This window comes from Aotus nancymaae, unplaced genomic scaffold (genome assembly GCF_030222135.1).
Source record: "Aotus nancymaae isolate 86718 unplaced genomic scaffold, 86718_ANA_hifiasm-v0.15.2.pri h1tg000053l, whole genome shotgun sequence".
Classification (NCBI taxonomy): domain Eukaryota; kingdom Metazoa; phylum Chordata; class Mammalia; order Primates; family Aotidae; genus Aotus; species Aotus nancymaae.
Window position 1 is genome coordinate 25,272,438 of NW_026988467.1, and position 21,230 is coordinate 25,293,667.

Sequence of the window (21,230 nt, forward strand, 5' to 3'; positions counted from 1 at the left end):
TTTGAGGCGGGAGTTCCTATTTACTTCAGCAAACACATTGAATAGGTAGCTTCTACTCAGCTTCATTGGGTTTATCGGAGGGGGCCGTATTTTGGTCTTGCCCTAAGCCAAAGTCCCCTGGACTGTAGCGGGATGACTCTCCTAAGAACTCATCCCATCGCTCCCTCAAACATTTACATGGTAGTCTCCAGTCTGTGACTTAGAACTTCACCTCCTCTGAATACTTCTCTCAATGTTTTTGTGTAATTTACTTGTTGATTTCATTACATCTTGCACTCTGGATCGCTCACTGAATACATGAGAAGAAATAAAGGGGATATCAAGGAATTTTGGCCTCAAGTAATAAAGTTTTAACTTCGATTTTTTCCCCATATTTTAAACAAAACCATAGTTTAAAGTGGAAATTTCTTTTTTATTTCTTTTTCTTTTTGGGAAAAGAGTTTCCCTTTGTCGCTCAGGCGGGAGTGCAGTGAGTGGTGCGATCTCGGCTCACTGCAAACTTGATCCTCTCACCTCAGCCTCCTGAGTAGCTGGGACTACAGGCCCGTGGCACCGAGCCTGCTTAATTTTGTTTGTTTTCGGGCGGGTGCTGTGAACGGCCTCCTCGGCCTTTCTTCAGCTCGAGTTCTAGACCAGCTTGGGCAACATGGTGAAACCCCATCTCTACAAAACATAACAAAAATTAGCCAGGTGTGGTGGCGCTGCTGTTGGTCCCAGCTACTCAAGGAGACTTAAGGTGGGTCTGGGCATGGTGGCTCACGCCTGTAATCCCAGCACTTTGGGAGGCCGAGGCGGGCGGATCACGAGGTCAAGAGATCAAGACTATCCTGGTCAACATGGTGAAACCCCGTCTCTACTAAAAAAATACAAAAAAATTAGCTGGGCATGGTGGCGCGTGCCTGTAGTCCCAGCTACTTGGGAGGCTGAGGCAGGAGAATTGCTTGAACCCGGGAAGCGGAGGTTGCAATGAGCTGAGATCGCGCCACTGCACTCCAGCCTGGCGACAGAGCGAGACTCTGTCTCAAAAAAAAAAAAGGTGGGAGGATCGCTTGAGCCCCGGAAGTTGAGGTTGCAGTGAGCCGAGAGTGCCAGTATTCTCCAGCCTGGGTGGCAGAGTGAGACTTATGTCTCACCAAAAAAACCAAAAAACTACACAGTCTACAAAAGTTGTAATAGAGTGTAGAATAAAATATTTTGGGCCAATCGCGGTAGCTTAGCATGGTGGCAGACGCCTGTAATCTCAGTTACGTGGGAGGCTGAGGCAGGAGAATCGCTTGAACGCGGGAGGCGGAAGTTGCAGTGAACTGAGACCATGCCATTGCACTCCAGCCTGGGCAACAAGAGCGAAACTCTGTCTCAAAAAAATATTAAATAAATATTTTGGAGTTAGAAAATTTCAGGATATCTAGTACTTATTATTCATTTTTATTTTTTAGCCTCCAGAAAGTGCCAATTTTTTTTTTTTTTTTTTTTTTTTTTTTTTGAGACGGAGTGTTGCTTTGTTGCCAGGCTGGAGTGCAGTGGTGCAATCTCACCTCACCGTAACCTCCGCCTCCCAGCTTCAAGCCATTCTCCTGCTGCAGCCTCCCGAGTAGCTGGGACTACAGGCATGTGCCACCACGCCTGGCTAATTTTGTATTTTTGGTAGAAATGGGGTTTTTCCATATTCCTCAGGCTGGTCTCAAACTCCTGATCTTAAGTGATCCACCCACCTTAGCCTTTTAAAGTGCTAGGATTACAGATGTGAGCCACTGCACCTGGATGATTTTTGTATTTTTAGTAGAGACAGGTTTTCACCATGTTGGCCAGGATGGTCTCAATCTGTTTACCTTGTGATCTGCCCACCTCAGCCTCCCAAAGTGCTGAGATTACAGGTGTGAGCCACGGCCCCTGGCCAATATTGTTTCTTTTTAATTACCACTTCCAGTGTCCCTCCCTGTATTCATGACATTTGTTTTTATTCAAACATAGCATCTTGCCACATTTTAGACATTGGATTTTCAGGGCACACAAAAATGAATTTTTTTCATTTAATTTCTGAGTGAGCCACAAGTAATTTGTTGAGTTTTCTGGTAGCTATATGAGCAGTGATGTGCTTAGTTTCAAGGTGTCTTTTTTGTCTTTGAAAATAACTACAGACTGGGCACAGTGGCTCAGGTCTTTAATCTCAGGACTTTGAGAACCCGAGGTGAGAGCACTACTTGAGCCCAGGAGTTTGACACCAGGCTAGGCCACATAGCAAGTCCTCACATCTACAGAGAAGTAAAGAAATTAGGCCGGGTGTGGTGGCTCAAGCCTGTAATCCCAGCACTTTGGGAGGCTGAGGTGAGTGGATCATGAGGTCAGGAGTTCAAGGCCAGCCTGGCCAACATGGTGAAATCCCATCTCTACTAGAAATACAAAATATTAGCCGGGCGTGGTGGTGGGCACCTGTAATCCCAGCTACTTCGGAGGTTGAGGCACAAGAATCGCTTGAACTAAGGAGGCAGAAGTTGCAGTAAGCCGAGATGGCACCACTGCACTCCAGCCTGGGTGACAGAATGAGACTGTCTCAAAAAATAAAATAAAATAAAAGCAAGTTTAAATAAATTAAAAAAAAGAATTCCAGAGAGAGTTGTTGATTTCACAATGAATACTTTAAAGCCCCTTCCTTGAAATACTCAAAGGATCAACTCACTCATTTTGCCTCAGGTGTTTTTGTTGCACAAGAGCTACTTTTCCGTTTATACTTAGCTCAGAGATAACCTTGCATTCAGGCAGTGTAGTCTGTAGAGCTGGTTTTGGGTTACTTGCAAGGAATATGGTATTTAGAGTAGTAAGTCATACTCAACCCAAATTTGCTTCTCTAAAGAAAGTCAGAATTGTGTTGAATCAGACCTGTGACTTAGACTGACATTGAAAGATGTGTTGTGGATGATTACAATTATCCTCTCTGATAAATTCTCAGAAGGCTAGAGAAGCAGCCAAAACATTCCTCTTGGGTGCTAAGGTATGGTGTGGGTAAAGAGTAAAATATGAGTTCCTATTGAGGAAGATATTAATGAAGAAGTTAGTCAACCACCTATTCAGAATGTTTTAGAGAGGACTTTCCTTAGGGTCGAAAGTCGAAGTTAGAAGCATCCTTCTAAATCTGCTTCTTTAACCATTTAATAATACATTATTTTGCCTCAGGTATTACAGGTTGAGTATCCCTAATCTGAAAATCTGAAACCCCAAATCTCCAAAATCTGAAACTTTTTGAGCCAACATGATGGCATAAGTGAAAAATCCCACAGATTAGTAGTTAATGCAGACTCTTTCATGCACGAAATTATTTTTATTATTATTTAAGACTGAGTTTCATTCTTGTTGCCCAGGCTGGAGTGCAATGGTGAGATAGCTCACCAAAATCTCCGCCTCCTGGGTTCAAGCAATTCTCCTGCCTCAGCCTCCAAAATAGCTGGGATTACAGGCATGCGCCACTACGCCTGACTAATTTTGTATTTTTAATAGAGATGGGGTTTCTCCATGTTGGTTAGGCTGGTCTCCAACTCCTGACCTCAGGTGATTTGCCTGCGTTGGCCTCCCAAAGTGCTGGGATTACAGGTGTGAGCCACTGCGCCCAGCCTCATGCACAAAATTGTTAAAAATATTGTATAAAATTACCACCAGGCAACTGGGTACAGTGGCTCATGCCTGTAATCCCAGTACTTTGGGAGGCCAAGGTGGGTGGATCACAAGGTCAGGAGTTCAAGACCAGCCTGGCCAAGATAGTGAAACCCCATCTCTGCTATAAGATACAAAAAAATTATCTGTGCATGATGGCGGGCACCTGTAATCCCAGTTACTCAGGAGGTTGAGGCAGAGAATTGTTTGAACCTGGGAGTTGGAGGTTGCAGTGAGCCAAGATCAGGCCACTGCACTCCAGCCTGGGTGACAGAAGGGGACTCTGTCTCAAAAAAAAAAAAAAATCTATGTATGTAAGGTATATATGAAACATAATTCAATTTTGGAATTTTGTGTTTAGACTTAGGCCCATCTCCAGGATATCACATTATATATATGTAAATATGCCAAAATTTTTTTAAAAATCTGAAATTCAAGGCACTCCTGGTGTCAAACATTTCAGAGAAGGGATGCTTAATCTGTAATTTTTGAAAATTTAAAGCACATTTTTTGAGCAATGAATTCTATAAGTTTAGCTACCTGCTAAAGTATTACATCTTTTAAATTAAATGTGTTATGGCGTGGTGCTTGACAGTGAGTATTACCTCAATAAAGGTTAGCTGATTATTATTATTTTTGGGAGATGGAGTTTTGCTCTTATTGCCCTGGCTGGAATGCAATGGTGCAATCTTGGCTGACCGCAACCTCTGCCTCCTGGGTTCAAATGATTCTTCTGCTTCAGCCTCCTGAGTAGCTGGGATTACAGGCAGCACCACCATGCCCGGCTAATAGGGTTTCTCCATGTTGGTCAAGCTGGTGTCGAACTCCCAACCTCAGGTCATCCACCCACCTTGGCCTCCAAAAGTGTTGGGATTACAGGTGTGCGCCACTGCCCAGCTAGCTGATTATTTTATTTTATTTTATTTATTTATTTTTTGAGACGGAGTTTCACTCGTTACCCAGGCTGGAGTGCAATGGTGCGATCTCGGCTCACCGCAATCTCCGCCTCCTGGGTTCAGGCAATTCTCCTGCCTCAGCCTCCTGAGTAGCTGGGATTACAGGCATGCACCACCATGCCCAGCTAATTTTTTGTATTAGTAGAGACAGGGTTTCACCATGTTGACCAGGATGGTCTCGATCTCTTGACCTCGTGACCCACCCGCCTCGGCCTCCCAAAGTGCTGGGATTACAGGCTTGAGCCACAGCGCCCGGCCTGATTATTTGAATTCAGCCTATATTTTATGGTTCAAATTTTAAAGATGTTTATTGGTTCAATTATTCTAGGATTAGATGGCATTTGAATGCCTCATCATATTTCTTTTTGGCCTTTTCTAGACTCCAGTGTTTTGTTTTGGTTCTATTGCTGGTAGCCAGCTGAATCAGTCCATTGATTATCTTTTCTAATTTTATTTTATTTTGTTTTATTTTTGAGATGGAATCTCACTCTGTTGCCCAGGCTGCAGTGCAGTGGCATGATCTTGGCTCACTGCAACCTCTGCCTCCTGGGTTTAAGCAGTTCTCTGACTCAGCCTCCCCAGTAGTTGGGATCACAGGTGCCTGCCACTAGACCTGCTAATTTTTCTATTTTTAGTAGAGGCAGGGTTTCACCATGTCTTGAACTCCTGACCTCGTGATCCACCCGCCTCAGCCTCCCAAAGTGCTGGAATTAAAGGCGTGAGGCACTGCGCCTGGCCTTTATTTTATTTTATTTTGAGACAGTCTTTCTCTGACTACAGCTGTGCACCAACACACCTGGCTAATTTTTGTATTTTTAGTAGAGATGGGGTTTCACCATCTTGGCCAGGCTGGTCTTGAACTCCTTACCTTGTTATCCACCTGCCTTGGCCTCCTAAAGTGCTGGGATTACAGGCGTGAGCCACTGCACCTAGCCTTTTTTTTTGAGATGGAGTCTTGCTCTGTTGCCAGGCCAGAGTGCAGTTGTGTGATGGCTCACTTCAACCTCTGCCTCCCGGGTTCAAGCCATTCTCCTGCCTCAGTCTCCCGAGTAGCTGGGACTACAGGTGTGTGCCAACATACCCAGCTAATTTTTGTATTTTTAGTAGAGATGGGGTTTCACCATGTTGGCCAGGATGCTCTCTATCTCTTGACCTCATGATTTGCCTGTCTTGGCCTCCCAAAGTTCTGGGATCACAGGCATGAGCCACCATGCCCAGCCTTTTTTTTTTGAGACTGAGTTTCTCTCTGTCACCCAGGCTGCAGTGCAGTGGCGAGATCTTGACTCACTGCAAACTCTTCCTCCTGGGTTCAATGAATTCTCCTGCCTTAGCTTCCTGAGTAGCTGGGATTACATGCACCTATCATTTCCTGCTAATTTTTATATTTTTAGTAGAAATGGTGTTTCACCATGTTGGCCAGGGTGGTCTCAAACTCCTTACCTCAAGTGATCTGCCTGCCTTGGTCTCCCAAAGTGCAGGAATTATAGGCGTGAGCCACCGTGCCTGTCCCCTTTTCTAGTTTTAAGTCTTCGAGTAGCAGAAGTTTATATTTTGTACTATAATATCTTGCAGTTACTTTTTCCCTGCAATATCCAATAGTGTCATGTATCTCTTCCTTCTGTAGTTCCTTAAGAGCAGTTATTGTTGCTCCTCATATCCAAGGAACCTAACTGCCTGATGTGAGGTAGATTCAATATAATATTTGTTGAAATGGCCATAATGATGAGCCATAAGCTATATAGCTTAGCCTAGCTGCCTAGGCAAATTTATATATCCCCAGATAGGAAGGTAGCAAGTTCTAGAAGTGGCCAGGCATGATGGCTCACACTTGTAATCACAACACTTTGGGAGTCCGATGCGGGATAATAACTGGAAGCCAGAAGTTTAAGACCAGCCTGGATAGCATACTGAGATCCCGTCTCTATCTTTAAATAAATAAATATAAAATAATAAGAAAGTTCTAGAAGTCTTTTAGGGTAAGATGAGTCTCTAAATTGGACAAAAATGTATTGCATACCTGCTGTGTGTTCAGATTTGTTTACAAAATTTCAGATAAGCAGTTTTGTAGATAAAATGTAAGTCTGATATTTGAAAACCATTTATTACACACCCATCCTGAGCACTGTGGTAGCCATGGGGGAGTTGCTGAATAAGAAAAGCAATCCTGGTCAGGCGTGGTGGCTCACGCCTGTAATCCCAGCACTTTGGGAGGCCAAGGCAGACAGATCGTGAGGTCAAGAGATGGAGACCAGGCCGGGTGCAGTGGTTCACGTCTGTGATCCCAGTACTTTGGGAGGCCGAGGTGGGCGGATCATGAGGTCAGGGATTTGAGACCAGCCTAGCCAACATGGTGAAACCCCATCTCTACTAAAAATACAAAAATTAGCCCGGTGTGGTTGCGCAAGCCTGTAATTCCAGCTACTCGGGAGGCTGAGGCAGGAGAATGGCTTGAACCTGGGAGGCAGAGGTTGCAGTGAGCCGAGATTGTGCCATTGCACTCCAGGTTGGGCGATAGAGTGAGACTCTGTCTCAAAAAAAAAAAAAAAAATTACAAAAATTAGCCAGGCATAGTGGCTCGTGCCTATAGTCCCAGCTACTCAGGAGGCTGAGCTAGGAGAACTGCCTGAACCTGGGAGGTGGAGGTTTTAGTGAGCTGAGATTGCGCCACTCTACTCCAGCCTGCCAACAGAGTTAGACTACTTCTTGAAAGAAAAAAAGAGCCGGATGCGGTGACTTAGGCCTGTAGTCTCAGCACTTTGGGAGGCTGAGGCAGGTGGATCACAAGGTCAGGAGTTTGAGGCCAGCCTGGCCAATATGGTGAAACTCCATCTCTACTAAAAATTAACTGGGTGTCGTAATGCATGCCTGTAATTCCAGGTACTTGGGAGGCTGAGGTAGGAGGATTGCTTGAACCCAGGAGGCAGAGGTTGCACTGAGCTGAGATTGTGCCACTGCACTCCTGCCTGGGCAGGAGAATTTGTCTCAGAAAAAAAAAAAAGAAAAAAAAAAGCTATACTTGGTTGGGTGCTGTGGCTCATGCCTGTAATCCCAGCACTTTGGGAGGCCAAGGCAGGTGGATTGCCTGAGGTCAGGAGTTCTAGACCAGAGTGACCAACATGGAGAAACCCTGTCTCTACCAAAAATACAAAAATTATCCAGGCATGATGGCCCATGTCTGTGATCCCAGCTACTGGGGAGGCTGAGGCAGGAGAATCACTTGAATCTGGGAGGCGGAAGTTGCGGTGAGCCGAGATCGTGCCATTGCACTCCAGCCTGGGCAACAAGAGCAAAACTCCGTCTTAAAAAAAAAAAAAAAAGCAATCCTTGCTTTCCCAAGATGTACCGACTGAGGAGGAATAGCCAATCAAAGTGAGATGATGGTTGTGATGGGGGTACTGCAGGTGCTGAGACATCAAGAACACAAACTCGGCCGGGCATGGTAGCTCACGCCTGTAATCTCAGCACTTCGGGAGTCCGAGGCGGGCGGATCACCTGAGGCCAGGAGTTCAAGACCAGCCTGGCCAACATGGTGAAAGCCTGCCTTGTTTAAAAAAAAAAAAAAAGAACACAAACTCAAACCTAGTAAAGGAATTCACAGAAGGCCTCCCCAAGGAAGTGATATTTCAAGTAAATCACAAAATAGTTAGCAGGGAATAGCCAAAAAGGAAGGGAAAGATAATTCCAGGTAGAGAAAATAAGTGTGAAGGCTCGGGTGAGAAAATATGGCATGTTTGAGAAATCGAAAACATTCAGTGACAGGAGCTCACAATGTGAGAATTATGAGAAATAAAGATAGCAGGATGGGCAGGGAACATATTTGGAGGATTTCGTAAGACAAGGTATTTGCACGTTATAACCATATCTAACAGCAACAGGAATCCACTAAAGGATTTTTTTTGGGGGGACCTAGGGTCTTGCCCTATTGCCCAGGCTGGAGGGCAGTGGTGTGATCATCATTCACTGTAGCCTTGAATTCCTGGGCTTGAGCAATCCTCCCACCTCAGCTTTGTGAGTAGCAGGGATTACAGGTCCATGCCACTGCACTCTGCCAATTTTTAAATGTTTTTAGAGACAGGATCTCGCTATATTGGCTGGGTTGGTCTTGAACTCCTGGCCTCAAGTGATCTTCCCATCTTGGCCTTCCAAAATGCTGGGATTACAAATGTGACCGCCAAGCCTGGCTCACTGAAGGATTTTTTGAGTGGGGAAATAGCCTTGGCTTTTAGTATGATCACGTTGGCTGTTCTCTGGAGAGTGAACTGGAAGAGAGCAAGACCACAGATTAGGATAGTGATAAGCAGCTGCAAAAATCCAGGTAACAGAGTGTGGTGGCTCACAATATGGTGGCAGTAGCACAGATAGAGAATAGGAGGATGATTAAAAGAGATATATAGGTGGTACAAAGGATAGAATTTGGTGGTTGATTTGGATTTAGAAAGAGATGAGAGGAGTCAAAAATAACTTTAGAGACAAGCATGATGGCATGCTCCTGTAGTTCTACCTACTCCGGAGGCTGAGGCAAGCTATCACTTGAGCCCAGGAGTTTGATGCCAGCCTGGGCAACACGGTGAGACCTTGTCTCTAAAAAATAAAATTGGCCAGGCGTGGTGGCTCACACCTGTAATCTCAGCACTTTGGGAGGCCGGGTGGGCAACTCACGAGGTCAGGAGATGGAGACCATCCTGGCTAACATGGTGAAACCCTGTCTCTACTAAAAAAAAAAATACAAAAATTGGCTGAGTGCAATGGCTCACACCTGTAATCCCAGCACTTTGGGAGGCCGAGGCGGATGGATCACAAGGTCAGGAGATCGAGACCAGCCTGACCAACATGATGAAACACCGTCTCTACTAAAAATACAAAAATTAGCCAGGTGTGGTGGCACATGCCTTTAGTTCCAGCTACTTGGGAGGCTGAGGCAGGAGAATTGCTTGAACCCGAGAGGCGGAGGTTCTCAGTGAGCTGAGATTGCATGCCACTGTACTCCAGCCTGGGCGACAGAGTGAGACTCCATCTCAACAAACAAACAAACAAAAACAGAAACTGGCCGTGCATGGTGGCGGGCGCTTGCAATCCCAGCTACTCAGGAAGCTGAGGCAGGAGAATCACTTGAATCCGAGAGGTGGAAGTTCCAGTGAGCCAAGATCATACCACTGCACTTCCAGCCTGGGCGATAGAGCAAAACTCAGTCTCAAAAAAAAAAAAAAAGCCTTGTTAGTTTCTGGCTTGCAAAAATGTGTGGAGTGTAGCACCATTTACTGAGACAGGAAATGTAGAAACAGATTTGAGAGGAAACATGAGTTTGGTTTAATGTGCCTACAAGACATAGTAGAGGCTGTTGGATGTAGAGGGTGTAGAATTCAGGAAAAAAGTTTGAATGTGAAAATCATAAAGGGCAGAAATAAAAGTCAGATATGAGGAATTTTAGCTATAGGTCATATACAAACAAAAATTGATTGAACCAGCATATATCATTGCCTAAGATGAGCAAGGCTGTAAGAGGGGCAAAGTTTTTTTTTGTTTTGTTTTGTTTTTTAAGACAGTGTCTCCAGCCTTGATCTCCCAGGCTCAAACAGTCCTTCCTCCTCAGCTTCCTAAGTAGCTGGGACTATAGGTGTGTGCCGCCACACCCAGTTAATTTTTTTTTTTTTTTTTAGAAATTAGATCTCACTATGTTGCCCAGTCTGGATACAAAGACTTTTTGGCAAGTTGCAGCACCTGTCCTCAAGGAAAGTGCAGTAAAATTAGGGAGATAAATATCTGTTCAATTAACTATAATACAGGACATAGTGTGTAAACATTAGAAGAGAGGTACTCCAGTCTGGGCAACAGAGTGAGACCCTGTCTTAAAAAAAAAAAAAAGTTCTAGGTGTCATACAAATGAATTCAGCATTTATTAAACAACTACGGGATATAAGTTATCTTCCCCTTCCCATGCAGCTCAGTTCAGTTCCTCCCTCCACAGATACTTGCTAAGTATTTAAAAGGATAGAGAACTTGAGGTGAAATGGCTGGTTGCACAGAAAGTAGATGTGATTACTAATTTTCAAGAGCTAACTGTTTGGTGTGGAACTGCTAGTGTGCTGTAAAACAGCTCTCCAGAAAAACAGAATACTCTGATTTGTAGTGTTTGTCAATTTCTGGTCTGTTTACGCCCAGCATCGCTGATTTTAAGCTGTCAACTAAGTGTCACTAAACTCAGAGTTGAAAACAAATATGTATGCACAATTGGTTTTCAGGAGCTGGTAGAGCTTGCTGCAGAACACCACAGGATGAGTTACACGTAGTAAGAAAACCTGTACTGGCAAGTGACTATTGAGGCGTTTCTAGAAGGATTAGAACCTGTGTTAGCCCCTTCTCACACTCCCCATCCTTTTCAGAGGCCCGTAACCTTTAGATTGCTCTTAAAATTGTTAGTCAAGATTGCTCTTAAAATTGGTAGTCAATATTTTGGCATTCCTTTCATATGGTTGACATCTTTTCAAACCAGATTAAGTTACTGGTGCTTCTTGTTCCTGACAGCAGCCCCAGCTATCTGACTTCATGTGAAAGATGGCTAATGCAGAAGTGAGTGTCCCAGTGGGGGATGTGGTTGTAGTACCCACTGAAGGAAATGAAGGGGAGAACCCTGAAGACACTAAAACTCAAGTGATCTTGCAGTTACAGCCTGTGCAACAAGGGTAAGTGGCCAGAGATTTAGATATTCTGAAATATTTTGGGAAGTTTCAAGGGTGGGGGAAAAAAAAGTTTATGGTTGCTTAGCACAGTGGAACATTTAACGTCAATCAAAGCTGGCTCAGTTTTCATCTGTATTATGTTTCATACTGTATTATGTGCTGTATTTGTCATTTTAATACTTATTACAGCAGTTACTTGTTTCCTTGTATATGCTTCTCTTCACCTTGAGCTCCTTGAGGGTAAGTTACATGACTCCCTCATCTTACTTTATTATTATTATTTTTGTTGAGACAGAGTCTTACTCTGTCACCCAGGCTGGAATGCAGTGGTAGTGGTGCGATCATAGCTTACTGCAACCTCGAATTCCTGGGCTCAAAAGATCCTCCTGTTTTAGCCTCCAGAATAGCTGGGAATATAGGCACATGCCACTGCGCCTGGCTGATTCTTCTATTTTTTGTAGAGACAGGGGTCTTGCTTTGTTGCCCAGGTTGACTGATCTTATTTATCTATACTATTTACAGGGCTTCCTTATGTGTTTACCAAAAGACAGTGTAGCTAGAGCCAGAGAACATCAGCTAAGGCACCGACAAAAGTATTCATGCCATAAATTCTCTGAACCCTTATGGAGGGCAGGGCAAATTATCAAGCTAAGTCTAGCACTTACTACAATACAATGTATTATGAAGGTGTTGGAAAAGATAAAATTTTAAAAAGAGTCCTTTTTTTTTTTTTTTTTTTTTTTTAAGACAGAGTCCTGCTCTCATTGCCTGGGCTGGAGTGCAATGGCATGATCTTGGCTCACTGCAACCTCTGCCTTCCTGGGTTCAAGTGATTCTCCTATGTCAGCCACCCAAGTAACTGGGATTACAGGCACCCACCCCCATGCCTGGCTTTTTTTTTTTTTTGTAGTTTTAGTAGAGATGGGGTTTCACCATGTATGCCAGGCTGAACTTAAACTTCTGACCTCGTGATTGGCCCCACCTTGGCTTCCCAAAGTGCTGCAATTACAGGCGTGAGCCACTGTGCCCGGCCGAGTTCTTCTTTTCGTTTGTTTGTTTTTTGAGACAGAATCTCACTGTATTGCCCAGGTTAGAGTGTAGTGACATTATTCATACATGAGAATGTATTCTTTTTTTTTTTTTCTGAGATGGAGTCTTGCTCTATCACCCAGGCTGCAGTGCAGTGGCTCAACTAGCCTTATTGTAACCTCCGCCTCCCAGGTTCAAGTGACTTTCCTGCCTCAGTCTCCAGAATAGCTGGGATTACAGGCGCATGCCACCACACCAGCTAATTTTTGTATTTTTAGTAGAGACGGGGTTTCACCATGTTGGTCAGACTGGTCTTGAACACCTGACCTCGTGATCCACCCGCCTTAGCCTCCCAAAGTGCTGGGATTACAGGCGTGAGCCACCGTGTCTGACCAAGAATGTATTCTTTTAAGAGATTTTTCACATAATGGTCAGTTTAGGATGAGTTTAACAATCTTATTTGAAGCAGTGTTTCTCATGTTTATCACAATCCTCATTCCCTGAATAGCCATTTATTGGGTGCTTTGCCATGTTCCAGTCAATAAACTACATGATGGGCATACAAAATTGAATAAATGAGTAAGACATAATCTGTGCTGTTGGGGACCTCTTAGCCTGTGCTCAAGGGGAGACAGACATACAAGCATTTATTATCAGTGATAGGTGTTATGACAAAACCCAAAGTACATCTGGGTCACAAAGGAGGAAGTAAGTAATTATACTGAAGGGATTGAGAGGGACAGAAAAGCATCCTATAAGCTACTTATTGAAAGACAGATAAGAGACAGGTGCAGTGGCTCATGCTTCTAATCCCAACATTTTGGGAGGCAGAGGCAGGAGGATCAGTTGAGTCCAGGAGTTCAAGACCAGCCTGGGTCACATAGGAATACTGACTCTGTCTCTATAAAAAAAAAATACAAAGGTTGGCCAGGCGCGGTGGCTCACACCTGTAATCATAGCACTTTGGGAGGCTGAGGTAGGCAGATCACGAGGTCTAGATTGAGACCATCCTGGCCAACGTGGTGAAACCCCATCTCTACTAAAAATAAAAATTAGCTGGGCGTGGTGGCATCCACCTGTAGTCCCAGCTACTAGGAAGGCTGAGGCAGGAGAATTACTTGAACCCAGGAGGCGGAGATTGCAGTGAGCTGAGATTGCGCCACGTACTCCAGCCTGACATCTGGCAACAGAGCAATATTCTGTCTCAAAAAAAAAAAATACAAAAACTATTTTTTTTTGTAAAATAATACAAAATACCAGATACGGTGTCACATGCCTGCAGTCCCAGCTACTCAAGAGGCTGAGGTAAAGGATTGCTTGAGCCAGGGAGGTTAGGGCTGCAGTGAACTGTGATCACACCACTGCATTCTAGCCTGGGCAACAGAGCGAGACCCTGTCTCAAAAAAAAAAAAAAAGACAGGTAGAGAAGAATGTTCTGGGAAGGGGTAGAAGTCAGAGAAAGATAGAAGATATAAGAAGATGAGCCAGGTGCAGTGGCTCATGCTTGTAATCCCAGCACTTTGGTAGGGCTAGGTGGGCGGATCATGAGGTCAGGAGTTTGAGACCAGCCTGTCCAATATGATGAAACCCCATTTATACTAAAAAATACAAAAATTAGCCAGGTGTGGTGGTGCACGCCTGTAGTCCCAGCTACTCAGGAGACTGAGGCAGGAGAATTGCTTGAACACGTGAGGCAAAGGCTGCAGTGAGCCGAGATTGTGCCACTATTCTCCAGCCTGGGCAACAGTGAGACTCTGTCTCAAAAAAAAAAAAGAAGATGGCACTTTTGGGAACCACAAATAGTTTGGTAGTGCTGAGACTTGGATTTTAAGGTGAGATTTGGGAAGAGTTGAAACCAGGGGCCAGATCTTGAAGAGGCTTAAGTATCATATAAAGGATTTGGAGCTTTATGAGGAGAGAGAGTGTTTGAGGGATTTTAAAGAGGAAATCACGTAATCAATCTGGTGAGAATGTAGAAGATTAATTAGATGCAAGGATACTAGTCTAGAAATGATGAGGCCTGAATTAAGGCAAGTAGCAGTAGAGCGAGAGACAGGAAGGATGGATAGTGTTAAAGTGATGCATCCAGCAGGATTTGGTGACTGACTATATGGAGTTGAAGGAAAAAAAACAAATCTTGTGTAATTTCTAGATTTCTGCCTACAGTGTGCTGGGTGGTGCCATTAACAGGGATGGAGGTATAGGAAGAAGAGTAATTTGAGGATGGGTGGGAAAAGGAAGAGAATTTAGTGGTTATTTTAGACTTAATGAATTCGACAAAGTCCTCTGGGACTTCCAAATGTATTTATTCATTTAGCAGTTGGCTATGTCTGGGTGTGAAATTCAGAAGGGAGGTCTGTGCTAGAAGTGTCACTGTGGAGGTAGCTAGTCATTGATACAAAAAAGATTATTCAGGCAGTGCTTTCAAGTAACAAGATGCAATAATTAGCACATAGGTTTATTATAGAAATTAAAGGATGTTGATGTATCAAGTTACGTTATCTGAGCCCATAAATGTAGAGATATCTTGGAGAGATCTGCATTATATAACCTCTAAGTGGTGCCTCTAGTCACTGCTAATTACTTTGGATGTAGTTTCTCTCTTACTTTTCTTCCACTAGGCCTTGCTCATGTCAATAACTTGGTATCTTAAAAGATGCTAAGATGAGCTGGGTGCGGTGGCTCACGCGCGTAATCCTAGCACTTTGGGAGGCCGAGGCGGGTGGATCACCTGAGGTTAGAGGTTCAAGACCAGCCTAGCCAACATTGTGAAACCTTGTCCGTACTAAAAATACAAAAATTAGCCGGGAGTGGTGGCACATATATGTAGTCCCAGCTACTTGGGAGGCTGAGGCAGGGGAATGCCTTGAACCTAGGAGTCAGAGGTTGCAGTGAGCCGAGATCATCCCACTACACTTCAGCCTGGACAACAGAACAAGACTCTGTCTCAAAAAAAAAAAGATACTAAAAAAAAATACGCCCCCTCCCCCACCCCCAGCAAAATACACATTTTCCGACAAGGGACATCAGCTTTTTAGTCGGTATGGTTCTTCCTGTATCAGACTATCTGCTGGTATTGCTTTTTAGTCTTCTCAGGATAATTCCATAATATGAATTAATTGTATACTTGAAGCAATACTATGTCATGAGCATTTAGGTTTTTTTTTGTTTTTTTTTTTGAGACAGAGTTTTGCTCTTCTTGCCTAGGCTGGAGTTCAGTGGCGTAATCTCAGCTCACAGCAACCTCTGCCTCCCAGGTTCAGTTGATTCTCCTGCCTCAGCCTCCCAAGTAGCTGAGATTATAGGCACCCGCCACCATACCCAGCTAATTTTTTGCATTTTTAGTAGAGACGGGGTTTTGCCATGTTGGCCAAGCTAGTGTCGAACTCCTGACCTTAGGTGATCCACCCACCATAACCTCCCAAAGTGCTGGGATTACAGGTGTGAGCCACCATGCCTGGCCCATTTAAATTTATGAAAGGAGCGGACATTTATTTTTATTGTTTCTTCTCGAAGTGAAAGTAACTCTTTGTAAATGTCCTAGAGAAATGTGGTAGCTTTCTGTTCACCCTTTGCGAGTAAAAAGCATGGATCGTTTCACTACTGACATTTAAAAAATAAATTTATGAAGGGAAAAATCTGGTGTAATATAGTAGTAAGTGGTGGTGTAAATAATTAAGTAGCAAGAATTACTTTCTTTTGAGGTTAGGAGAGTTGTTGATTGATTTCCATGGTAGAAGCTGCTAAGCAATCCTGGGAAGTTTGGAGTTTAAATACACTGGGAAACAAGTCAGAGTTATAAAGTGTATTTATTTTATTTCTTTTGAGATAGATTAAAACAAATTTCTTAACCCCATGCTGTGAATATTAATTTTTTCATGATTTATGTAGTTTGTTTATCGATGGACACTTTTACAACAGGATATATGAAGCCGGGTCGGAGAACAACACGGCAGTTGTAGCAGTAGAAACGCACACGATACACAAAATTGAAGAAGGGATTGGTAAGGATTTTTTGTTGTTGTTGTTGTTGTTGTCGTTGTTATTCTAATACCTTTGACCTTAGCTTCCTTGGTCAAGTTTTCTTGCCATCTGTGCCTTATGTTTTTCTCCCATCCCAATGTGCCCTTACCAGTACTACAGCCCTCAGTTTGATGGTGGTACTTCTAGAGAAACCACTCACTAAGATGCTAGGATTGTCAATTGGTTGGTTAACATCTGTTGGGAAGGGTAACTGAAAAGACTTTTTATCTATAAAAATCCCACATAGAGGCCAAGCACGGTGGCTCACGCCTGTAATCCCAGCACTTTGGGAGGCTGAGGCAGGCGAATCACGAGGTCAGGAGTTCAAGACCCGCCTGGCCAACATGGTGAAATCCCGTCTCTACTAAAAATACAAAAATTAGCAGGCCTGGTGGCTCACACCTGTAATCCCAGCTACTTGGGAGGCTAAGGTAGGAGAATTGCTTGAACAGGGACCGGGAGGTGGAGGTTGCAGTGAACTGAGATTGCGCCACTGCACTGCAGCCTGGGCTACTGAGCAAGACTCCATCTCAAAAAAAAAAAAAAATCACTTAGAAATTGGAGCCTCAGAGTTGATCCCTGTCATTAAAGAAGTTGTTGATGACTGATGAGATATTGACTAGGAGAAAACTGGAAAGAAACTTTGAAATTTAATAAAATTAAAAAAGAATTAAAAAAAAGAAAAAAAGAAACTTTGAAATATAACAAACCTGAGTTTAAATCCCTATTTCTCACCTCTTAGTATGTCCTTGGGAAAGTCAGTTAGCCTTTTGGAGGCCCATATACTTATATTGAACACTTAGGAAACAATAAATAAATAAATTAATTAATTTTAAAAACACCTATATTGGTCGCGGTGACTCATGCCTGTAATCTCAGCACTTTGGGAGGCCGAGGTAGGTGGATCACTTGAGGTCAGGTTGAGTACAGCCTGGCCAACATGGTGAAACCCTTTCTCCACCAAAAATACAAAAGTTAGCCAGGCCTGGTGGTGTGTGATATATGGCTGTAATCTCAGCTACTTGGAAGGGCAAGCCAGGAGAATTGCTTAAAACCTAGAGGTGGAGGTTGCAGTGAACCGAGATCGTGCCACTGCACTCCAGCCAGGGTGACAGAGTAAGACTCCGTCTCACAAAAAATAAAATAAACAAACAAACAAAAATACACATACACACCTAGGAAACAATCACTGCCTCACAGGATTGTTGTAAGAACTAAACAAGATTAAGTATGTAAAAGTATATAGTATAATGTCTGGCATACTGTGGGAGCTTGGGAAGAGATAGCTGTTCGGCCAAACTTCTTCCAGAGGATTCTTTTTTTTTTTTTTGAGACGGAGTTTCGCTCTTGTTACCCAGGCTGGAGTGCAATGGCACGATCTCGGCTCACTGCAACCTCCGCCTCCTGGGTTCAGGCAATTCTCCTGCCTCAGCCTCCTGAGTAGCTGGGATTACAGGCACGTGCCACCATGCCCAGTTAATTTTTTGTGTTAGTAGAGACAGGGTTTCACCATGTTGACCAGGATGGTCTCGATCTCTTGACCTTGTGATCCACGTGCCTCGGCCTCCCAAAGTGCTGGGATTACAGGCTTGAGCCACCGCGCCCGGCCTTCCAGAGGATTCTTAAACAATACCAGCAAGATTGTGAAGTGTTAGTCCCTCAGAGGAACCAGGAGACTAGAAATTTTGAATTTAAGCTTTGGGGAAGAGTTGTTCGGTAAATAACCGATATTTTTTTTCTGTTTTCAGATGCAGGCACTATAGAGGCAAATGAGGATATGGAAATTGCTTACCCCATAACTTGTGGGGAGAGCAAAGCCATCCTCCTCTGGAAGAAGTTTGTGTGTCCAGGAATAAACGTGAAGTGCGTCAAGGTAATCATCTTCTCCATGCTGAAGACAATTTTGAGACTTCTTGTTTTTAAAGGGTGTGATTTCAGTGCATCCTTTTTCTCTTCTACTATATCAGGATTTTGTGTGTGTGTGTGTGTGTGTGTGTGTGTGGGGGGGGGGGGGGGGGCTATTGTTCTAATGTGTCACAATAGAAAAAATAAGAACTTTGGGTTAGGTGTGGTGGTTCATGCCTATAATCCTAACACTTTAGTAGACCAAGGTGGTGGGAAGATCACTTGAGCCCAGAAGTTCAGGACCAACCTGGGCAACATATTGAGACATTGTTCTCTCTCTCTTTTATTTTTTTTAAGACAGTGACTTCGTGTGTTGCCTGTGGTGGAGTGCAGTGACATGATCTTGGGTCACTGCAGCCTCAACCTCCTGGGTTCAGGTGATTCTCCCATCTCAGCCTCCTGTGTAGCTGGGACCACAGGTGTGCACCACTGTGCCTGGCTGATTTTTTGTAGAGATGGGGTTTTCATGTGTTGCCTGGGCTGGAAAATGTTGCATCTTAAAAAAATAAATTAGCCAGGTGAGGTGGCTCATGCTGGTAATCCCAGCACTTAGGGAGGCTACGGTGGGTGGCTCACCTGAGGTCAAGAGTTCAAGACCAGCCTGGGTAACATGGTGAAACTGCATCTCTACTAAAAATACAAAATTTAGCCAGTCATGGTGTCAAGTGCCTGTAGTCCCAGCTACTCTAGAGGCTGAGGTGTGAGAATTGCTTGAACCTAGGAGGTGGAGGTTACAGTGAGCTTAGATTGCGCTGTCGCACTCCAGTCTGGGTGACAGAGTGAGACTCTGTCTCGATAAAAAGAAAAGAAAAGAAAATAATTATTAGATTGACTAGCCAAAAAAAAATTAATAAAAATATAATTACAGGCCGGGCGCAGTGGCTCATGCCTGTAATCTGAGCACTTTGGGAGGCTGAGATGGGTGGATCATGAGGTTAGGAGTTCAAGACCAGACCAGCCTGGCCAAGATGGTGAAACCCCATCTCTACTAAAAATACAAAAAAATTAACCAGGAGTGGTGGCGGGCACCTGTAATCCCAGCTCCTTGGGAGGCTGAGGCAGAGAATTGCTTGAATCCGGGAGGCAGAGGTTGTAGCGAACCGAGATCATACCACTGCACTCCAGCTGGGTGACAGCAAGACTCTGTCTCAAAAAGAATAATAATAATAATTTTAAAAAGTATATATATATATATGTATGTATATATAATTGCTCATTCTGTCTTCATTGAGGCTGGATAGATTACTACAGTTTATTTGAACAGCCTTTGTTTGCCTCACTAGACCCAACCACCTGATTTTATGCATAAATGGATTTTAGATAGTTATTAATATATTTATCTGTGATCTTCCACATGTATTCTGTGGCTTTGTACCAGGAATGGAGACTGAGCTCAGAGAAGGATCATCTTCTCTAACACAATAGTACAGGAGGTTGGATAATGCAAGGCTTAGGATGTCATCTAGGTATTTTTTATATAAACGATGTAGGGTTATCATTTTATTATTTCCCCTCTTGGCCTGCCCAAGTTGACATTAGACTGTTTTGGAATTTTCTTTTTCCTTTTAGTTCAATGATCAGTTGATCAGTCCTAAGCATTTTGTTCATCTGGCTGGCAAGTCTACTCTGAAGGACTGGAAGAGAGCTATTCGTCTGGGTGGGATCATGCTCAGGTAAGCTCTACTGTCAAGCACATACCTTTCAACAAACTTTAGTGTACTTAATCATGGTAGAATCCAGGTTTTTCTCTTTAGGTTGACATTTTTATTCTGTCTGAAGAATTGGCTTGAGCAATCCATGCATTATTTGACTTTAATCAACTTGTTCTTAAAAATCCTGGGAGAGAAGAAAGATTATTTTGTTTTGTTTTGAGACAGAGACTAGCTCTGTACCCAGGCTGGAGTGCAGTGGTGCAATCTTGGCTCACTGCAACCTCCGCCTCCCAGGTTCAAGCAATTCTCCTGCCTCAGTCTCCCAAGTAGCCGGGATTACAGGTGCACGCTACCACACCTGGCCAATTTTTGTATTTTTAGTAGAGACGGGGTTTCACCATGTTGGCCAGGCTGGTGTTGAACTCCTGATCCACCCACCTTGGCCTCCCAAAGTACTGGGATTTCAGGGATGAGCGACCTCTCCCGGCTATTTAATTATTTTTAGGAGGGAAAAAAAAGAATAAAATTTTAAAGAAGAAATAAAAAATAAATAAAAATAAAAATAGTTCTTTTTAAGGAATCTCTTTCAAGAAAAATCCATAATGCTGTAGAGATTCAAGCATAAAGATGTTTATTACAGACCAGGCACGGTGGCTTATGCCTGTAATACCAGCAATTTGGGAGGCCGAGGCAGGCAGATCACCTGAGGTTGGGAGTTCGAGACCAGCCTGAGCAACGTGGAAAAACCCCGTCTCTACTAAAAATAGAAAATTAGCTGGGCATGGTAGCACATGCCCTGTAATCCCAGCTACTCGGGAGGCTGAGGCAGGAGAATTGATTGAACGGAGGTTGCAGTGAGTTGACATCTCACCAAAAGTGGCTGGGCACGGTGACTCATGCCTGTAATCCCAGCACTTTGAGAGGCCAATGTGCATGGATTACCTGAGGTCAGGAGTTCGAGACCAGCCTGGCCAACATTGTGAAGCTCCATCTCTATTAAAAAAAAAAATTACCGGGCGCGGTGCCCCACACCTGTAATCCCAGCAATTTGGGAGGCTGAGGTGGGCCAGTCACCTGAGGTCAGGAGTTTGAGACCAGCCTGACCAACCTGTAGAAACTCCATCTCTACTAAAAATACAAAATTAGCCAGGTGTGGTGGCACGTGGCTGTAATCCCAGCTAACTTGGGAGGCTGAGGCAGGAGAATCACTTGAACCCAGGAGGCGGAGGTTGTGGTAAGCTAAGATCGAGCCATTGCACTCCAGCCTGGCAACAAGAGCTAAACTCCATCTCAAAACAAAAGGAGAAAAAAAAAAAAGCTCATGTTTTGTCACTCAGGCTGGA

The 21,230-nt window shown here is 43.8% G+C and overlaps 1 protein-coding gene and 1 non-coding gene across 3 annotated transcripts in view; both read left to right on the forward strand.

Moving 5' to 3' along the window:
* Window positions 1–9,718: 9,718 nt before the first annotated feature.
* Window positions 9,719–21,230, forward strand: part of GMEB1 (glucocorticoid modulatory element binding protein 1) — a 34,384-nt gene continuing 22,872 nt past the window's right edge. The window contains exons 1-4 of one of the 2 annotated variants that reach the window (XM_064363568.1): window positions 9,719–11,281; window positions 16,199–16,311; window positions 18,079–18,203; window positions 19,805–19,908. In XM_064363568.1, the coding sequence (XP_064219638.1) occupies window positions 11,154–11,281; window positions 16,199–16,311; window positions 18,079–18,203; window positions 19,805–19,908 (470 nt within the window). In that variant the 5' untranslated portion in view covers window positions 9,719–11,153. The remainder of the gene's footprint in view (window positions 11,282–16,198; window positions 16,312–18,078; window positions 18,204–19,804; window positions 19,909–21,230) is intronic. The other variant, XM_064363569.1, reaches the window with a different exon arrangement.
* LOC135269559 (small Cajal body-specific RNA 24) lies at window positions 15,792–15,919 on the forward strand. The gene has a single exon (XR_010337816.1). It is a non-coding gene; the product is annotated as a small Cajal body-specific RNA 24 (non-coding RNA).